This window comes from Nelusetta ayraudi, unplaced genomic scaffold (assembly GCF_046127955.1).
Source record: "Nelusetta ayraudi isolate G7.1 ecotype Tasmania unplaced genomic scaffold, CSIRO-AGI_Nayr_v1 ptg000011l, whole genome shotgun sequence".
NCBI lineage: Eukaryota > Metazoa > Chordata > Actinopteri > Tetraodontiformes > Monacanthidae > Nelusetta > Nelusetta ayraudi.
Window position 1 is genome coordinate 24,892,501 of NW_027466061.1, and position 22,500 is coordinate 24,915,000.

General features: G+C 42.1%; 1 protein-coding gene across 2 annotated transcripts in view; it reads left to right on the plus strand.

Annotated features, from left to right (window-relative positions):
* Positions 1-22,500, plus strand: part of pak2a (p21 protein (Cdc42/Rac)-activated kinase 2a) — a 33,386-nt gene that overhangs the window by 2,243 nt on the left and 8,643 nt on the right. The window contains exons 2-7 of one of the 2 annotated variants that reach the window (XM_076022082.1): positions 14,707-14,900; positions 14,992-15,092; positions 16,187-16,340; positions 16,511-16,548; positions 19,804-19,866; positions 22,419-22,500. The exon at positions 22,419-22,500 is cut by the window's right edge and continues 80 nt beyond it. In XM_076022082.1, the coding sequence (XP_075878197.1) occupies positions 14,729-14,900; positions 14,992-15,092; positions 16,187-16,340; positions 16,511-16,548; positions 19,804-19,866; positions 22,419-22,500 (610 nt within the window). In that variant the 5' untranslated portion in view covers positions 14,707-14,728. The remainder of the gene's footprint in view (positions 1-14,706; positions 14,901-14,991; positions 15,093-16,186; positions 16,341-16,510; positions 16,549-19,803; positions 19,867-22,418) is intronic. The other variant, XM_076022085.1, reaches the window with a different exon arrangement.

Genomic DNA, 22,500 nt, shown 5'->3' on the forward strand with positions numbered 1-22,500 from the left:
AAAAAAGCCATGTGCAGGCTCATTTGTAACTTCGTAGCCTGTCGACCGCATTAATATACAGCGTGTCCTTCAAATTGCTCCTATTCTACACACTCGGTAGACACGATGTAATACCAGTGACAGCGGGACGTTATCAGGACACCGAGGTCATGTGACCCTGGCCTCCTTTTTCATTCTTCCACCCCTCGTCTGTCTGTCTGACTGTCTGTCTGTCGCTTCTCTTGCGGTTCACTTGTGCAGATCTGTGGGCTTCTCCACCCTCCACTTCCACTGACTGCTGTAAACCCCCCCAACACACACACACACACACACACAGCCTCTCTTAGCTCAACCCCCGGCTAACAAAAGCAACGGACACAGAACCTCATTTTGGCTGGGAGCCTGAAACATGATAGCAGGACACTCACACATACACACACGCAGACACAGACACAGACACACACACACACACACACACACACACACACACACACACACACACACAGACACACACACACAGTTTGTTGAGGTTGAGGAGTTGACTCTGGGTGAGTTGTGCTGTCATGGAGGAGGAGAGTTTCGGCGTGGGGACACGTGCTGACAGCTCTGCTGCGGCTGGAGGTCCGAGGAGGCCGCAGTCCCTCCCGCCTGTAGGTGTGTCAGCCGGCTGCAGGCCGTGTGTGTGTGTGTGTGTGTGTGTCGTGTGGATTAACATGTAGGATTGGAGGCCATCTGGCCATTTTGTCTGGGAGTGAGGAGGGAGGTGGGGGGGGGGGGGGGGTAAGCAAGAGAGACGGATGAAGGGAGACAGGGAGAGAGTGAGTCTCACACACTGACACATTGACACAGCTCCCCCTCCCCTGTTAAGCTCCCCACTGCATGTCTGTTGCTACTTTAGAACTGACTTTTCTCCTGGTTGGTTTTGCATGTCGGCTCCGCCCCCCTATCATGTGACTCCAACCGTCTCTTCGTGTCTGAGAGGCAGAATGGAAGTATTGCTTGGTGATTTCCAGGAAGTTCTGGGATGGAGGCTAGCTTTAAGGTTTGGCTCCACACACACAGTAAGATGGAGGACTAGAGACAAGAATGAGTGTCTGGATTAAATCTGCAAAAAAAGGTTTTTAAAAAAAAGAATTTAAAGGTCCAGTGTGTAAAATATAGCTCAATTTTTATTTTTATGTTGGTACTCGCAGTACAATAAAAGCCATTTGTTGTATTTATATATATGTATATATGTATGTATATATACAACATTGAAAGATTCATAATAAAACAAAACAAAAAAAAAACAACCTACAGGTCCTACAGTAATCTGGCAGAGCTGGTATCCTCCATGACATCACAAAGGGCTGATTTCCAGAACTACTGTATGTTTCTTAGCATACGCTCTTTGAAAAATGGTGCAAGCGGAAGACGTAAAGCTTGGCCTTTTCCTATTACAGCTGATTAGCAGGCTGTAAATATTGGCAGAGTGACCTTTCCCACAATGTGGGTCCTTTAAATTTGCTGCAGAATGCTGCGCACTGGAGGCCGTCAGGTAGGACCGGAGCCTCCTGGTAGTGTTGGGTGTGCTCTAAAGGCTGATGACTGTGTTTAATAGGGATGCACCGATACAGATACCGATACCAGTATTGGATATCTGTCCAGATACTGGGGTTCAGTACTCTACTCATGCTTGTAAAAAAAAATATGTGCCGATACCACGACACCGATGCTGGTTGTATATGTATGTGTATGAGAATTTTGTTACATTTGTGTTTGAACTGCAGTGCAACTTGTGACAGTCACCCTGTTCTAGAGCAGTGTTTTTCAACCTTTTTTGAGCCATTGCGCATTTCTTACACTGAAAAAAATCCCATGGCACACCATGAACCAAAAATGATACTACTTTTTAGTGATACTACGAATGATAGACACTTTTTTAGTTTAATACAATATAGTCTCTTCATTTATTGATACTAACTCAGTGTAAAAAGCTGATATCCTGGGAGGCAAATAGGGTCACATTCCTTTTAAAGCAAAGTCACTCCACAATGGAATGTTTTTTTTAGACCAATTAAGTGAAATTGGATAATTTCTCGCAGCACACCTGACATTATCTGACGGTACACTAGTGTGGTTGAGAAGAACACGGTTCTAGAAAAACATGACAGGCAGCAAGGATACAGAGTTAAAGGGCTTACAAGACTCCTGTGGGATTGAGACACTCAAAAAAAAAAAAACCTCAAGAGATTAGAATATGCAGAATAAGGTGATGTCACCTGGCTGTATGCTGTAGCTGTTCTGACATCATCCATGATTTGCAGCTCCGGTTGTAGAAAAAGTCGTTGTTGCTCACTTTGTGAAGGTTTTCCTGCTCTCCCCACAGCTGTGTGGAGGCGCCACTATATGAGGAAACACTGGACCTCCCAGTTATTTCAGTCCCGACCGCGACACAAATCTCTCTCATGTCTCATGGCAGAGTTAGTTTGACTGTGCAGGACCACTAATCCTGCCTCATCCATTTGGCAGACCAGAGGTTATCAATATTAAATGCACTGCTGGGCGGCGTCACAACAGCACTGAGTCTTTATTAGAATGCAAAATGACACACAGTCGAAGAGAAACGTTGGTCATTCACTGTCATTTACAGTTTTTGTTGTTGTTTTAATTTACTGGTGGGATTTTTCAATTCAAAACTAGTGGTTGCAAAATTATTCCCATTCTGTACTGAAGTAAAATTACAAATACTAAAAAAATAAAACTACTGATACAACTCCTTAAAAAAAAAAAATCAGCTTTTGATTTGTTCTTTAAACATATTTTTTTTTGCCAATAATGAAAGAATACATTTGTTGATCATTTTGAAAAAGTTAAAGGGCTTTGGTCAATGCTGTAGTGTTTCTTCTCTTTCAACTGTAGCACAACCAAACTGTAATCTGTAACAGTTTACCAATATTATTGTCTCCATTTTTATTTTTCTCTGTATAGAAAATGTACTCAACAGTGACTCCAAAGCCAAAGTTCTCTAAAACAATATGATCCATCTTTGATCACACAAAAAGTTCAATCCAGCTCCAGTTCAATCAACAACAACTGGATTAAATAAAGAGTGAATCATTTAGAAAAGAATGTCTATCTTTTAAACATGAAAGTAACCATATTTCCCCCACTGTAATCAGTAGAAAGTACAGATATTTGTGTACCGTCGTTGGGAGTAAAAGTAAAAAAAAAGTTGTCAGAAAAAGAAATGCTTAAGTAAAGTACAGATACCTGAAATAGCTGTTAACAAAGTATTTTTACTTTATTACCTCCCACCGCTATTCAAAAGATACACACTAACTTTGCATTGACACAAAGTATATGTAAAGTATTTTTCCGCAGACCAACTGCCTGGTGATGGTGTAAAATGACAACAATTCCATCCCCGCAAGATGCTTTTAATCTCTGTCTGTTTGCTGCTCAGTCTGGGAGTTTTAACCCTTCGGACTAGAGCAGGTGCACCAGCTGGCAGTGCAGGAGGGGAATCTGCCTCCAGCTGGCTTTCCAATATGCCCACCCACCCACCCACACTACACACCCACCCATGCCACACTAATGCTAACAAAAATACATAACTCACTCACTTTTCAAACTGCTGCCCTCTGGCAGACGTTTCAGGACAATGAAAGCACAAAGGACAAACAGGATGAGAAACAGTTTTCACGCCAGAGCCACACTGCACTGAACAGACAATGAGCCAGACACACACAAGGTGCATGGGCTGTGCAACAATGGAGAATAGTGCAATAACTGATGAATGTAAATGTGAATGTGATGATGATGAATGTGGTATGAGTGTTGGGTGGCACGTGTCTTTTTTTTTTTTTATTATGTTATGTTATCTTTTATTTATTAGTATGTGTTTGCTTTTTCATTTGATTGACTTTTTCATTTTAATTCACTTTTAAATGTCTTTGTACTAACTGTATAATGACAATAAAAGATTCAATTGAATATATGAATTTAGAAAAAAGGAAAGGAGGCTCTCGAACTGAACGGAACAGCACAAGCGGCCTCACCTGGTACTTATTGCATCTCTATGAGGCACCAAACACAAAAAGCCAAATGTTTGGTTTTGCAGTGAAGAGTCAAAAAAATAAAAAATAAAATAAAATAAAATAAAAACTGCAGAGATTAACAGGAGCCACTAATGCGGATGTGCTTCTGCCTCAGGCCTGTCTGAAGTCTAGGTGCTGCGGGTGCAATGCATATTTTACAGGCCCAAGTGTGCCCTGTCAGACTTTCAACAGCCTGTAATAGTAAGAAAGATTATTGCAAATAATGTTGCTGTTGATTTTTCTTGTTTTCTGACGTCCCACTGTGGGATTTCATGTATTCCTCGTCCCCATTGGGGTCAAAACCCCGAGCAGAGCCTCGTCTCGTTCTGAGGTGCGGTATACATGATGGCACTATGTGTCCGCCTCCTTAAGAGTTGACCTTATTGGCTCTTTATTCAAATATAAATTCTTATAATGAATGAAAAAAGCAACAGTTAATGACTTTTTTGGGAGGTGGGGAGCTTTATCTAAATAAAAAACATAATCAAAGACATTTTCTTATTTTATTCCGAGCCAATAAATTAGTTAAATGTCACACACATGGGCCTAAAATATTAATGATAACATTATATGTTAATAATGTAGAGCAGCTTTTCTCAACTGGTGGGTCGCGACCCAAAGGTGGGTAGCGGAGCTGTTTTGATTGGGTCACAGCCTTGTGGGTAGTTTCCCTTTTTTTGAACACAGGGATTTTTTAAAATATATATATTTATAGAGAACATGTTGGGCATGTATTTTGCAGGATAGACAATTTAGTTCAATAATTTTAACAATTTATTCGCTAGACATAAAAGAAAGTAGGCGGGCGTTTTTATTTTTGTGGAATAAATTTGGGTTGCAACTTGACGACACGAAAAAAAAATTGATGTGGGTCCTGAGACTATGCATCATTAAAAGATAACCATATTACATTATTCATTATTACTAATTAAATTGCATTGCATATTTGACACTGAAATATTTTTGTGTCAGTCGGACAACGTTAAGTCAACTCGTCAGTTTAGAAACTGAAGCTGAGCGTGTCTCGTTATTTTGGCTGTATTCATATTATATTCATGCGCTGGTGGCTTGCAGATGTCCACACGGGGCCAAACTACACGAGGGCTTCTAGGAATTTCGAAATTTGTTCAGATGACTCAAGCTTTTTGGTCCATTCCTGCGGCCAAGGAGCCAAAGATGTGTGTTTTATCAACGCGTAGCCTTATGTTTAATTCAGACGCCATTGCCAACGAGTCCTTGCAAAAACTAACACACAGACAGGAAATTTCAATCAGAATAAACCACTGGAATGAGACAAAAATCAGGCCTCTGCCGAGGCGGAACAAACCCAGTGAACAGAGAAACAATTGAAAAGCTGCTGCTGCTGTGTGAAAATGTTGAAAAATTGACAAGCATTCTGCTTGACTGTATGGAGTTTTATTGTGAAAAATTATGAATGCACCAATACCTTTATCAGTATCTGGTATTAGTACTGACATCAGGGTTGAGTACTCTACTCATACTCGTAAAATACGTGCCGATACCATGACACCAGTACGAGTTGGACATGTGTATGTGTGTGTGTGTGTGTGTGTGTGTATATATATATATGTATATATATATATATATATATATATTTATATATACATATATATATATATATATATATATATATATATATATATGTTATATGTTAAAACCTGCTGAGGAATGTTGTTCAAATAACTATACTAACTACTATACTAATAAAATACAATAAAATACAAAAAAAATCTAAGTTTTTCTATAATGTGTAATGGCTGCGTACTGAAATGAAAGTACTCGTACTCTACTCGTAGAGTACGAATGTATTGGTTAATCCCTATTAAAAATGTTGCCTTTAAACTAACAGTGTGTCTGTTTATGATGTAACAATAAGTCGTAAAAATGTACTGCAGAAGTTCAGTTTGCAATACATAGCTGCACAAATTGCATTTTAAAAAAATCTTGAAAATGATTGTGTGTGCACATTTATCTGTAGGCTTGTGTGTGTGTGTCATGTGTGTTTGTGTTATGTGAGATAGAGCGGCCCTAGTGTAAGCCTGAGCAAGTCGGGCGGGGCGGGGCGGGGGGTGCAGTAAACTGAGGATTGTAGGATACAGCCTGCAATGAATAAATAGGTTTTGAGAGCATAGTAGTGACCTCCCCCACCACCACCACCACCACCACCTCCCTCCCTGCTCGGTCTTTAACAGAAAAAAGCAAAGTATTCCACCACTTGAGAGCAGATGGTTAGTTGGACCATCAGGGTTTAAATTTAGTACCCTTATCAAATCCTATTAGGCTTGTTTCTGTTTAGCATACGGACAATATCAAACACTCCTGAGTTCTAATCTACTCACCCTGCAAAGTGGTGGCTAGTTTTACTCGAGGTTTTTCTGAGGGAAGATGGTTCTTTTTTTGTCTTTCATGTTGGGAAATGAAAGTTGTTTCATTTTTCAATACCTTCTCTGTCATTGCCTCTCTGTACTTGATTGATGTCCCTTATAATACAGTAGCCATTAAAGTTAGAGACTGACACTTTTAAGAACTTGTACGATGTGTAAAAAGTGTAGCAATTCAATGATATAATACGACGCAAGCTATAACAGTGTAACACCGTGTTAACGTAACATGCTGTGACAGTGCCACAACTCGCGGAATACAATGACACCGCAAAGCAAAAAACCTACGCAAAAAACCAACACAATGTAACGCAAGACGACGGAAAAAGCCACCTTAAAAGTGTGTAATATTTGGAGATTTTGAAGAAGAAACAGCAACATCAATTGGTTTTGTTTTAGATTGCAGCATCTCATTCACATACGTCCCCTATAAGAGCTCTCTACTCTCCCTCTCCGAGCTTGCCAGTGAACTGCAGTGGCCTGCGCACCCAAACCTGGATCCCTCGTCCACCTTCTTCTTCACTGGTTTATTTGAGGAGACGAGCGTTCACCCTAAATACAAAACGCGCTGCTTGGCAGCTTGATTCACACCAGGCTTCCTTCGAAATATGGCGGTACAAGATGGCAGCTAACTGGGAGCAAGACCCTTATTGATCTATGTAAATTCTTACATGTAAGGGTAAAATTCTATTCTAAGGGTAAATCATTTTATTGCACTGCGAGTATACACTTTTATATTTTATGTTAAGATTTTGCTAATATAAATCAGGCCAAAGACCAAATTTTACATACTGGACCTTTAAATGGAAGAGCAAGGCAGCATCCATCCAGTTGTGTCATGAAACCTCAGTGAGGCTCTTGTTCAGGTGACAGTGACATAGTGTGAAGCACTCGGAGGAGGCGGGACCGTTTGAGTGACAGCTCAGTCACCATCTCACCTTCCTAAGTCACCTTTGGCGCACGGATGAGATGTGAGTTGTTGCTCTCGGGAGGGAACAGACCTGAGCAGCCGAGTGCAGAGCACCGTGGAGCCTGTCGCAAACAGGAAGCGGAGCAGGGACGGCTGTTGTCTGTGGATGTATAATATATTTGGTGTACATTTTTCAGAAAAAGCACGCCATTTTTTTTTTTTGTCTCATTCAATCATAGACGCTATATGAAGGGGAACTTTTTTAGATGGTGACATGTATGTTATCTGTTGATTGAGGATGTTTGGAGAAAAGCCACGTCAGTGTCAAGCTGTGCTAAGCTAAAATAGCTGCTCACTGTGGTTTCATATTATCACACTATTTCTATCTAAAAGCTAATATTAATTCTGCGAATTTGTACATTTCGAACTCTCGATTTTTGAAAGATGTGAGATGAATTGGGGAACTTGAAATTGACAACTGCCTTTGGTCAAAGTTGAGGTCAGAAAGTTAGTTTTCCCCAGTGCTGAATTATGGAATAACAAAGAAAATTCACATTCACCATGCCAACATTTTTTTTCAAACCGTTGAATTATGTTCTGTGGCCTGGTGATTTAATTGAGCATTTAAAAGGACCATTCATTCCTTTCATTCATGCCATCTCCTTCTACTGGAGTACTTTGTTTTCCCACCAATTGCGCACATGCAAGATAGACAGCACAAAGACAAAAGAGATGAGGGAAGTCAAAAAAAAAGTGCCCCCCCCCCTCTCGCTCCACCCCTCCCACACCCCCTCTTATCCTTGAATGTCCTCACGCTGTCAATTCCATCCAAGTAATCAACGTCCCTGAAAGGAGCCTCGGCCAAAGCTGAAGCCAAGTCCAACAGAGCGCGTGTCCTAATCAGGGCCACCAAGAGCCCGGGCTTATGGACCTCACCCCCCATCCCGCACCCCCCGCCCTCTCAAACCCATCCTCCCGTCCCTCCCCTCCCCAACCACGGAGGCCATTACTGGGCCGCCACGGCCTCCAGATTAGAGCCTCTTCCTGTGTGAGCCGTTCAAATTCAGCATTAATGTTTGAAAGAGCGCGGAAAATACCAGCTACAGCTAGATTAATATTTTATGGGGCAGAAATGTGGAAAACATCCCTCCCCCACCCCCCCCACCTAGTTCTACCCCAGTCGAGCTGATGCGTCTGATGCAGAGTTTCTCAGCGTTTTTAAGAAATATCGGCGCATCTCCACTGAGCGAGGCCACCCGAGCACAACAAGGAAGCGTCAGCGGCATCATTTTCTTCTCATTTGCATGTATTTGGGTTTTTTTTGACGAGAGATTTTGACCTACATCCACTTTTCAGCCAGAGTTGATGTGTGATGTTAAGAGATGGGCCTCTCGCTGTGTGTGTGTGTGTGTGTGTGTGTGTGTGTGTGTGTGTGTGTTTGAGAAGTAGGAGACTACAATATAGAATAGAATGGATGTACTTTATTCATACCAAATTGGAAAACTACGCTGTTGCATTAAAAACAATACAAAAAAATGAACTACAAAGTAATTACACAAAACATTCAAGTCAATCTATGTACAACAGACGGATAAGAGCAGATGTGCAAAAGACAGTCAATTGTGCTGGAGCTCCTGGTTCCTGGGACAGTACCCCCCCCCCCCCCCATCTGTAAATAGGTCAGTGTTTTATGTGAGCGAAGGATCCGCTGATGTCTGGCTGTCCGTGAATCTGCTGTCTTTGGCTATTCGACTCACTGCTGCAGCAGGTGATGATCAGGTGATCAGTCGATCAGGTGATCAAGTTTCCTGCATTGGTGTTGCTAGCGACCAGACCAGATGTGCGGCTGCATTATTCATCTGCTCTCCTTCCCTGTGACTGACTGACTGACTGACTGAAGCCCGCAAGACACTATATACCTTCAGTGACTGATGAGCACCCCTAACCCTAAACTAAAACGGTCTCTCAATTTAGGAGAACCAGTGGATTTTAAAATCGCTCAGCTCACGTACAACATCAATCATGTCCTGCTTCCTGATAGTATCCAACCAGATGTTTCAGGAAAGACATAAAATATCATCTCGGGTGTACTTGTGTCTATTTAAAAGTTAAAAAGAAACACACAAAAAAATGAACAAATGCCAAACAAACATGCATATAACATTGATAGGACATGACATGACAATTTTGCAGCTCATTAATAATATTCAAGAAATTAGTTAAAAAAAAATAAAAAATTAGTAGGTCGTTTTTTTCTCTCCATTTTGACTATTTTTCATCATCGTGTTTTGTACTGTTTTGCTAAAAGGGTCGTCATAATCAGCTCTGGCTTCAGCCTTTTTAGTCAAACATGTGGTTATTTGTTTTTTCAAGTGTTGTTTTCTTGAAATCTAAACCAATGATACCACAAAGTTGACTTAAATTAAAAAAACCCAGCCCCTTTATTTTCCAGGCTTCAAACCTGCTGCCCTAAAATGTCACCATCTGACGTTTGCCGCCATCGATTGCATGCTCCTCTGTGCCCGCTGCGCCCCCCCCCCCCGCCACCCGACTACAGCCGGCCAGCGTGCAGTGAATCCACTCCCGTGCGCGGCCGCTAAAAGCTGCAAGAACGTGTTCAGGAGATTATCTTAATGGATTAACGGAGGCATCAGTCACAGCTGCATTAGTCCCACACACACAGACACACACACACACACACACGCACACACACACACACGCACACACACTTCCATGTGTGCGTGTATGTGCAAAAAAGGGGCAAAAGAACCGTAGGGCTGTAGAACAAGTTGCGTGCACATGCGTGTGAAATTGTGATGTCCTGGATGTTGAGATGGAGATGATCAGTTTGCTGTGGTTTTCTTCGCGTCTCTGGTTCTGTTCGAGAAGGTCCATGATCGGCTCGCACAGAGACGTTGCTCTCCATGGATCAGCAGCGGCTTCACACACATCAAACCGTCCATAAAACATCCGTCAGTCTCTGGTAAACAGCAGATTTAGCTCAGTGTTTACAGCCTCCAACAGTGTTGTGAGTGAGTTCTCGTCTCATCGCAGAGGATGTGCATTTGAAGGTCCAGGGTGTAAAATTTGGCTCCATTTATGATTCTTGTATTGGTAAAAGCTTAACATGTTGCTGATGTATACATACATGCATTCTTGTGTGTGTGTATATATATATATATATGTATATATATATTTACACACACATATATATATATATAAATATATTATGTATATATATATGTGTGTGTGTATATCTATCTATATATATATATATATATATATATATATATATATGTATATATATACAAATGTATATATATATATATACAAAGCAGTAAGGGTTAGGGTTGTGTATTTGTACATCTGGTGTGGCTGAGCCGGGTTTCAGTTGTATTCGGAGAAGGCATCTTGGTTCTGGGAGACGTTGCATCGAAAGCAAAACGGCCTCTTCTGTCCATCTTCTTCCCGTCCACGCGTTCCCACTACGGGACTAGCAGTGGCTCGTTAAAACGCGGAGCTGCCTCTGCTGCAGCTCCGTCACCCTACTGCTTGTTTTTTTTTTTTTTTTTTTATGGCTCAAGGCTTCAGGCCATGCTGGAGAAACACTGGGACTTGGAAAACATTCTACCTGTTTGTTCAATCCTTCTGTTTATTTGCCTTTAGGCGTCATGTAAGTCGGCCTTTTTTCTGTAAACGCCAGTTTTATTGTGTAGCCGCGCCTCAAACCTACCAAACCCAGAGAACCAGTTTCTGCTCTCATTGTCTGAGCTCGAGAACAGCGTTTTAGTAAACAAGACACCCCCCTCCCATCCTACTCCCAGTTGAATCATAGATACTTTTTTAAGGGGAACTTTTTCAGATGATGACATATATATATATATATTGTCTGTTGATCATCGATCATCGATCAGTCATGAGTGATCCTCCGCTGGGTTCCTTCTCCGACCAGGAGGCGTCAGGATCCTGTTTGCCTTCTTGTGTCCTGTGGCTGAACTGGATAGACTTGTGACTCGTGCGTCAGCATCGCCAACCCAAATTTCAGGAACAACCAGTTCTTCCAAACTGTAGTCAGCTCTCACAGACACACTCATCGTTGTGGGTGGTGGTGGTGGAGGAGGGGGGAGGGTGGTAGGTGTTGGTAGGCTGGGTGGTTGTCTTTTCTGCTGGCTGTGACTCTTTTTGCGTCCACGTCACTTTGTTAATGCCAGTCAGACTGTGAAAACAAATTGGTTGTTTTCACGTGAGGTCACGTGGCTCAGATGGAGGGCAGGAAATGAAAAGTTGGCTACTTGCTGCTGAGGATCTGTCATATAGAAAAATGCAGATGTTTTATGTTATAGTTTCCGATTATTCCAATCGAAAAAAAAAAAAAACATTTTTTTTTTTAGAGTTCCAAAGGTTGTTGTTGTTCGTAAAGGTGAGAAGTGTAAAAAAGCTCACAGAACAACAATGCTGTAAAAATTAGATTTCAACCTAACATCTGCGGTCATCTTCTAGGCTATTTTAGCTAGCTTCCACCGTAGACATAACCTCGTGACTGAAAGCCAGCTATTCCAGTCCTGTGACATCAGTTTGATTCTGATTCCAGATCGAGCTGTTGCATGATTTCTTCATGTTGCTGCATTTTCATTTGTTGGAGGGAGGCACTGTGTCACCAAATCATAATTTCCTGCAGTTGTTGAACAAAAAGCGTCGCAGTGGTTCCGTCTCAGCTCTCGTTTGAAGAGGAAGCAAAGGTCAAAGTGATGCCGCTGAATTAAAGTTAATGATATGCTACCTTAAGCTGCCTCGTTCTTTCATTTAAAGGTTCAGTGTGTAAAATCTGGCTTTTTTTTTTTTTTTTAATGATTTTTACATTGGTCAAAGCTTAACATACTTCCCATAAATACATTAATTACAGTGTATACTTGAAGTACAATCAAAGTAATTTGGTTTTCCTACCCTTAGAACAGTTCTTACAGTATATATATATATATATACATATACATATATATATATATATATAAAAATATACATTGAACACACATATGTGTCACACACACTGGACCTCTGAAACAGTTTAATTGTTGCTTTTATGGTATACTTGTGTTTTAATAGACCTTGTTGTTCAACATCAGTATCAGCCATGTTCTGAGTTGTGCAATTTGAAATAAAGAAGAAAAGCAAAAGAAAAAAAAAAACCCACACTCTCCAAAAAAAACTAACAAAAAAACTATAGACACGTATATATTTTTACCCACCACAATCAGTCTTGTGTTGGCCGGTCAGTTATAGAAAGTTGTTCAGGGTCAGCATGAGTGAGTGTGTGAAGGAGGGAGAGTGAGTCTCTTTTTAAAGTTAGTTAAGCCGAGGAGCCGGGGAGTGGTCTTTGTTCGCCAATGTAGGTCTCTGCTGGGGGACGGGGGGGGGGGCTTCCTCTTTCTGGGACGGTGGCGGTGCGGAGCATCACATGATGGGCTTGGCCTCGGGGTGAAGCAGTGAAGGAGTTTGAGATGGTGGAGTGCGATGGGTGGAGGAGGGAGGAGGGGGAGGAAGAATGATGGTGAGGGTGATTTCACTCTTGCCAGTGTCTCTCAGAACGCCCGAGTCCACCTCCTCGCCCTCCCAGTATAAACGCCGCTCAAGCGAGAGGAACTGATGTGACGCTGCAGTGACTCCTGCACCGAAACTTTCCAAAGTGGAGCCTCGACCTCCAAACTCACATGCCGCTCACCCAGCAGAGACTCAGACACAGGTTTTCTTGTTTCTTTTTTAAAAAATAGAATAGAATAGAATGTCTTTATTAATTCCCAAGTGGGGAAATTTACACAATTACAAAGATAAAAAAGTAATAATTAAAAAGAAATAAAGAAATATAAAATAAAATAAAAATATTTATTGGGTAAAAAAAAAAGGAGAAAAACCAAAACATATCTGCATCTTATGGACGGACCTGCAGCCGCGTCACTGTGATTCCCTGACTGGTATCATGGGGCAAAAAAATAGGTCACGTCTCTGAGAGAAAAAAAACACAATGCGCTGAAAGCAGCGGCGCGTTAAGAAACAGGTCCACCCCCATTGCCACACACACACACACACACACACACACACACACACACACACACACAAACACTTCTTACTGGACATGGTGTACTCCTGGGAGCTCTTCCACACACGTGGATCAGTCAGAACTTTTATCATTGAGTCAGCAGATAACTGTTCTTTTTTTTCCTGCTGTTAAAACAAATTTACACAAAGTTCTCAAAGCAACGTGTCAAAGTGTTCAGACCCTGCGAGTCTCTCCTGGTCCCGGGAAAACTCCTTCCATGTCACTTTGTGTGTGCGCCAAGTATGGAGGTATTATTATAAGAACTGAATAGCCGGTCTTTTCTGATGGCCACTTGAGGTACTGCAGGCAAAAAACCCTTATATGGCCCAAAAAGCATTTTCCTTTCCGACTGCAATACAAAAAGAATCGGCTGCAGAATGGCTGACAGGACGACCTTTGACCTGAAATGCACTTCATAACAAATATCTCTATTGTCGATTTTTAAGTCATGGACTTTTAATTTAAATAAATGAATAAATAAATAAATAAATAAAGGCATACAGGCCAGAAAAAAGTTTTATGTTGCCAGCGTGACGTCTGCTGTGTCTCGGCTGGTTCTGATTGGCTGATGCGTCCTGATGCATCACAGAAGCACTGGCTGAGCAACTCCATTGAAATGAATGGGCCGCTGCCACGTTGGATCCCGGGGGGTCTCCGTGCCAATGTCACAAAGGTCACAAAGGTCACCTCTCCCGGGTCAGTGACAACACTCCCAGCTGGGTGTCAAACTTGCGGAACTCTCACTGGGCTCCTTCCAGACATTCCAAAGGTCCAACATGGTCATCTCAACTGTCAAAAAAATAAAGCAGATTTCACTTTAAATCTGAAACTACGATGAACAAAATGCATTCATACTTTAAATACCTGCACTTTGTATGATACCAGCAGTTCAGTTTATGATTATTTTTCTTTTTTACACACAGATACCTTCGGGATGGGCAAAAGGGTTTTGTTTCACTGTGTTTTTCTTTAACATACAAGCGAAACTACCTGTGTTGTCGCGCGATCTTGCAATTCTCGCGTGACACAATTGTGCTGTCGCGCTAGATGCCCCGCTCGGAAACGCTTTAGGTGTGAGATGGTACGGAGCAGACGCTTTTGGTGTAAATTAGGGGTGACGGTCAAATCTTCCCCCTCCTGCAGGAGGCTGTAAACAGAGGGCTAAATGTGCTATTTTCAGAGTTTATGGAGTAGTCCTGCTAATGTTGCCCCCTCCATGTCCTCTCTTGTCTCTTCCCCTCTCAGGACTTTGTGAGTGCTGCTAAAGATGTCTGATAGTGTCGATATTGAGGAGAAACCGCCGGCGCCTCCCCTGAGAATGAACAGTAGCTCCCGGGACTCCTCGTCGCTCAATCACGCCTCCAAACCGCTGCCCATGGCTCCCGAAGAGAAAAACAAGAAGGTCCGCCTGCGCTCCATTTTCCCCGGCGGGGACAAGAGTGAGTAGCACCCTAACCCACCACCACCACCACACCCCCCCAGACTGATGGCACTGATGATGGACTATTTTCTCCTCCTTTTTTGTTGCAGCAAACAAGAAGAAGGAGAAGGAGCGTCCTGAGATCTCTCTGCCCTCAGACTTTGAACACACCATCCACGTCGGCTTCGATGCCGTCACAGGAGAGTTCACGGTGAGTGTTTCACTTAACTCATTGTTCCACAAGAAATGTATTTTTAATATATATACATATGGATATGTATATGTATATATATGTATATATATATATATATACATATATTGACAGTCACTGTCACTGACCAGTCCTGCATACTTGGAGAGCTTTCTCTTGAAGGCTTCCCAATGGGACGTTCAGTTCCATCAGCACTAATTGCCTGGTGAACTCAGACACAAGGACAAGGTCAGGTTGCACGGTGGTGACTGCAATATGGCTGGGGAACTTCAGTTGATGTTCAAGTTCCACCAACAGCTGCCGGTCTCGTGCAGAGGTTAATATGTCTGCTGAAGTTCTTCTGGCAGGGTTTGGCTGCTCCCCAGCTCTTACAAAGGTGATGGTTTTCTTGGAAGGTCGGAACTGCTCTGCCCACATAAGTCCTGCGCTCATGACTTCAGCAATGGTCTTAAGGACTTGGTCTTGCCTCCATCGGTACCGGCCATCTCCAAGTGCCCTGGTGCTGCACCTGAGGATGTGTTCCAAGGTTCCTTGCTAAGAACACAAAGGGCACGCTGGTGTCTCTGCTATTGCCCCATGCGTTCAGGTTGGATGGGCTTGGAAGCACATCATACACTGCCTGGATGAGGAATTTAATGCGGTGAGGCTTGGCTGTCCACAGCTAAGTCCAGTTCACCTTCCTCTCAACAGTGTTCTCCCATCTTGACCAAGCTCCCTGTAGTTTCATTCCCACTGCCTTGCAGGTTCGTGTTTCCTCCACTGCAGCTCTCACCTCCTCTTGAACAAGGCAGCACCCTTCCTTCAATAATTTATTGACTAGACGTGATAGAAAGTGGACTAGCGTTTTTATTTTTGTGAAATAAATTTGGGTTGCGCCTTCATGATGAGGAAAAACAAACTTATGGGTGCTGAGACTCCACCAGTTTAGAACCACTGATCTCGAGATCTTTGTTCTATTATTTCATATTGACAGATCTCCTCAGTTTTGACTCATCTCAACCTTTTCATTCCCGGCTCCTGAAGAACCCGAGAGAAGATGCTAATCTGTGTGTGTGTGTGTGTGTGTGTGTGTGTGTGTCTTATTTGATGCTTAGGGAATTCCGGAGCAGTGGGCTCGACTCCTCCAGACCTCCAACATTACCAAGCTGGAGCAGAAGAAGAACCCGCAGGCCGTGCTGGACGTGCTCAAGTTCTACGACTCCAAAGAAACAGTGAACAACCAGAAGTACATGAGCTTCACCTCAGGAGGTGACCACAAAGAATCCATGTCAAAAAAATATATACTGTATACATGTATATATGTATGTATATATATATATATATATTTATATATACATATATATAATTATACACGTAATTAATGTTACGTTAATGTTAAAGCTGCTTTTGTCTGAAGAGGAATATTTTGTGCATTTCAGACAAGTCGGCGCACGGCTACATTGCAGCAAACACTCTGGTGAGTTCTCACACATCTCCACTGTCTCGGCCTGGTGAGACACTTTAGAAGGGCACTCAGTGATATGTAATGATGTTCAAGATGAATTATTCACAAGTGACTCAGGGTGGGGGAGGGTGTGGGTGACGGCCTTCTTCTTCTTCTACTGATACCAACATTCATACTGCAAACTATACACAAATGTCTATTGTTGCCATTACCACACTTAAAGGCTTCGTCCACACCAACCAACACGGGTTTATTTGAAACTTTTTTGGCCTCTGATTAAAAAAAAAATCCCAGCCGTCTACACCGACGGTGCGATAAGACTTATCTCCATCCACATAAAAACAGCAAAATCCGTCTTAAGCAATAATAATGTAATGCACATGCCAAAACGCGATATCGCTCCCAAACAGGAAGACCATTTTAGCCAATCACAAGGCTGGGAAAATTCATGAAATGGAAAAACGACAATGGCGAACCCAAGCAGGTGCGGGTTTTCAGTCAGTCAAAGCGCGGCGGCACACAAGCTCTTTTTATCGAGCGTCTTTTAACCTTTATTTTTAAGGGAGGTTACCTTTATTTTTAAGGGAGGTTAAGGAAGGGGAATAGTTTGGAAGCGCCCCGATTAACCCATGAGACCCCCTGAAAGCCTCAAAGCAAAATTTTAAGGGGGTCTCATATTTTTTCAAAAAGCTATATATGTGTATAAATATATATATGTGTATATGTATATATATATATATGTACATATATATGTACATATATATATATACATATTTATATATATATATGTATATATATATATATATATATATATATATATATGTATATATATATACATGTATATAAATACTATGTATATATGTATGTATGTATTCTATTCTAGATATTCTATACAAGTGCGGTTACATGTGGATGGAAGGCCAAACTGTGTAGAGAAACAAACTCTTTCAACAAAAAAATACCCTCGTTGGCATCGACGGCCCCTTAATCTGACAATGAATTTGCACACGGTAAAAAAAAAGAAAAAAAAGAGGAAAACTATTTTTTTTCTCTGACTATTATTATTATCATTAAAAGGTGGGAGATGACAGGTAAGTGGAACAATTCAGTGCCTTTACATCATCATCATCTTGTGACTCTTCCTCACCTCTCTCTCTCACTTCACACCAACTCTTGGAATCTTCTGGAACGTCTCAACGCTTTTTTACCCCCACACGTCCGTCCGTCGCCCTCTAATGGCCCGAGGCCTCGCTGAGCTCACTGCGAGGACTTTAAGAAGGACTTAAGTTATTTATTTTATGTTATTTTTTTCCTTTTCTTTTCACGATGCTCATTGTTGACTTTTCCCAATTGACTTAAACCGGGATTCTGAAAAAAGAAAAAGCAGCCGACGCGGAAAGCTCTGCTGGGAGGCTCAAGTGCTTGGACAAGGCCTCCCGCTGTGCTGACCTCATTCCCGGCTCCAAGCGCAGTAATCTATGCTTTGAATGCCTGTGCGGCCGGCGCGCTCGCTCAGCCGGGTGGAGATGAGACGCGGAGGCCGAGTGTCGGCCGCCCCCCGGGTATAACTGCAGCAGTCCCACTTAATGTGAGGACTATGGATTGGAGGAAAAAAAAAGGCTCTTTGCTATCCGAGGCCTGGCGGGCGTGGCATTGAGGTTTTTTTTTGTGTTTGTTTGAGAGAGAAAGAGCGAGAGAGTGAGAGAGAGCATCTCAGGCTGTCAGACTGTCACTGCTGTCTGCAGAGTTGACTAAGCTATTGGCCACAGCCAGTGGGGGTCTCCATGCTCCCCATTGTTACTCAATAGCAATCTAAATGTCCTGACGTGCAGGAGACCTATAATAACAATGTCTCATGGATGCAAGCTGTCACTTCTTTGCATCGGAGCAAGTAACATCACCCTCATCAGCCATTCTGCAAGGTGTAAAACCAGTTGCTTTTCCCTTTGGGAATAATATTTTTTAAAAATGTAATATTAAACAGGGTGATCTTAATTATTATTTACTTTAGTGACCATTAGTGACAATAATATATATTAGCTTATAATGAGACCCTCTTTACATTTTGCTTTGAGGCTTTGAGAGGGTTTGAGACTGGCTCTGTGTGTGTGTGTGTGCGTGTGTGTGTAGTTAATGGTGAAGTGTGTAATATTTAGAGATTTTTGAGAAGAAACAGTGGCCTGCGCAGACAAACCTAGATACCTCGTCCACACTCTTCTTCGGCGGTTTATTTGTGGACGCGAGCGTTCAGCCTAACAACGAAAACGCACTGTCAGGCGACCTGGATTGTACCAATTTAAAAATTCTAAATCAAGCCAAGTCTTACACACTGGATCTTTAAAAGGCTGTTTCAATGTTTGCACGGATGGAAAAGATAGTTGAAGGGCAAATGGTTAAATGGTCGTCCGCTAGTGTTGTTGTTGTGGGCTGCAGTTGAAATGTTAGGCAAGAGAGAGAAATGTTGTTTTTGAATGAAAGGAAAACAGAAATAGATAGAAGTAGATAATCTCACGGCGCTGATCTCATACTGGAATCCAACTGCATCTCTATGTGTACGTGTTGATTTGATCACAGGACTGGAGTGCAGTTGCAATGCAATGATAATTTTGGTCAGTTCCATAAAAGTAAACAGTTTTTAAAAAGTCCCCTCTTCAAGCAGATATTAAAGGTCCCAAATTATGCAAGATTTAAATTTTCCACAAAACTTTGTAGAAAATGCGTGCTAGCACAAGCTGTTGGAGCTATGCCTTTTGTGATGTCATAAAGGGCAATGAGAGGTTGATAGTACCCTGTGTTGCCCCCTCTTGAGGCCACACTGTAAACCTTCTTTCAACTCCTTTCCAAATGGATACAACAACAAAAATGTTTTTTTTTTTGTGTGGAGAGGCTGTAAGCAGAGGGCTAACTGAAGAAGCGTGTTTTGTGAGCGGCTGAGACTTTTTTTGAACCACCACTTGACTTGTAGTTGCTCCACCGGAGACCCTGGCTGAACTACAGTCTCTTACTGAGACTGATGGAAAACACAGATGTGAGCTTTTGCAGAATGGGACAAAAAAGTCTGGGGCCGGGATGGTCGTCAGGCGGTGCGTCTCTTCATCGGGGGCCAACATCCATCCCTCAGTAGCGCCCACACCCACTGACAACCCCTCACCCCTACCCCTACCCCCGCCCCATCCCTCTCCCCCCCGACGTCCACTGAAACCTGAAACACTGTATGGCTATTTGACTTTGAGTTGAAATCCTCCCGTTCTCAACCTCCACATTCAGAACCGACTGCTGTCGTCTGGGCCTCCCGTCAGCCTTAGAACCTGCAGCGCATTATTTGACAAGGTAAATCCTCACATTACTTTCCACCTGATCTCTACGTGCATTGGCTTTTCCAGCAAAAAACAAAACAGAAAAAAACAACTCCTAATTGCAACTCTGCCACCTGGCCAAGCGTTACAAGCATTTGACTCTAGAGGCATCATAACTCTCTGTATGAATATTTTATTGCTCTTTACATACACACACACACACACATATGTACATATATATATATATATATATATATATATATATATATATGTATATATATATATATATACATGTGTGTGTGTGTGTGTATATATATATATACATATATATATATATATATATATACATATATATATAAGAAAGGCGGCATTTTATTTGATCTTGTTCTTTATATATATGTATATATATATACATATATATATGTACATATGTATATATATATATACATATGTATATATATATACATATACATATATACACACAGAGTCAGCCAAAATAAAGTATACAAACATCAGCAAAATAAAAACTTGCATAAGTATTTTGATACCTTATTTATTCAGACATCAGGAGATTAATATGCATGACCTTTGACCTCTACAATGACAAGAGGTGCTCACAGTGGCTTCCAGACATTGATGTGTACAGCCAACTGCTGTTTGGGGTAACGTTTGTTAACTCAAGAATTAGAATTAGAATTATTTATTTGCACATATAAGTATAGAGTAGAACAATACATACAATATCTCTCGTAATGGAGAGGAAGACACAAGAAATGTGCAGGTGAGGTCGGAAACCTGAAAGGCTTGTTCATCCAATGATCTCAGCTTGATCCAACAGTAATTTGAACAGACTAAAGAACTACCGTAATGTTAGTATACCTCTTGCAGGGTACAGGAAAAAAATGAAGATTAAAATAAAATAACGAATACATTTTGTTGATGCTACATTCATGAAGGTAACGCCACCTGTTGGGAAAACAGTACACAGTCTTATCGCCATTTGCTCAAACTTGAAAAGTGGTATTTGTATGTATAGAAGTATTTACAAATGGAATATTTATGCAAGTTTTTCTTTTCCCGATGTGTGTATCCATTATTATAATTATCATAATTAGAATATGGACGATATTATAATCTTCTACGTTTTGTTTTTTTTATATTAATCTTTGCAAACCTGACCCTCCTGAGTGGGGGGGGTGGGGTGGTGGGGGCATGCCACAGAGGGTTGTGATGGCTGTCAAACTGCATGTATGAAGCTAAGCTCACCCTCCTCTCCACTCTATCATCCACATTGCGTGCTGTCACCTCACCACCACCACCAGCAGCAGCAGCAGCAGCAGCAGCAGCAGCGGCATGGCTCCGTCAGGGAGGGGGGGGGGGGGGATCACTCTGCTTCACTCCTCAGCACTCACTCCTGCACTGCAGTCTTGGCGCAGCGCGCACACCCCCCCCCCCCCAGTCTTTGGAGCAGCAGGTCACACCGCTCAGTGTGTCTGATTGAAGGACTTTTTATCTTTTTTTTTTTGGAACTCCAGCCAGAGCCTTTTTATTATTTTTTTCCCCCCTTCTCGCTTTAATCACTGAGCCACACTGCTTCATCTATGCATGACGGGACTGGAAATGGATGAAATGTTGGGGGGGGGGGGGTGACTCGGGGCGGTGGGGGGTAGAAAAAGGCTCATTGGGGCATAAACTGTTATGCCTGAGGCTGAGTGTGTTTGAGTGGTTAATATTAACAGGTGTGTTCCATGGCAGCAGGGATGCACCAGCTGCATCTCTGCCTTGTTGCACAACAGCGCCATGTGGCCGCATGTGCAGCGATAAAGCCAGAGAAGAGATGAGCTGCACCTAATTCCCACTTCCTGTCTCTCCTCAGCTCCCAGAAAAACCCTCCCGACAGTCCAACTACAGTCATGTCCGTCATTTGTCTCACACAAATGCCAAACATACTGCAGTGGTGCTGAGTCTGTAGCGGTAGTCTTCATCTTCCTTCTGCGTGGTGTCCCTGCTGATCCAAGCATCAGTTGGTGTTTGAATAGCATTTAAAAAAAAAAAAAAACTTTTCCTTTCCTTTATTCTAGCGTGTGGGTTATTTTTTGCTTTTCTTCTCCATTTTTAGATCGCACAACTCAGAACATGGCTGATAATGATGAATGGCTAGGTCTAATAAAACACACGTATATAATTGCAGTGACAATAAAAGTGTTTTAAAGGTCCAGTGTGTGAACATTTTTAAGGAGGCCCACCTGACAGCACAATTCCTATTTAAATACCTTAAATAACGGGCTTCCTTAAAAAATGGCGGTGCAGCAGCTAACAGGAGCAAGATCCTCATTGTTCTATGTACATTGTAATATATATGAGAACCGTTCTAAGGGAAAACCAAATGTCTTTTTTATTTTACTGCGAATATACACTTTTATTAATGTATTTATGGGCAGTATGTTAAGCTTTTACCAATGTAAAAAAAAAAAAAATCAAGCTAAATGTTATACAGTGGACCTTTAATTTTTTAAAGTCATACACACCCTCGTCCATTTGCTTTGAGCATTTCTCACACACACACTTCCGCATTCCCCTCCCCAGGCTGCCAAAACGTCATCAACAGAGCCCCCCATCGCTCCACCTGTGTCCGAGGAGGAGGACGAGGAGGAGGAGGAAGAGGAGG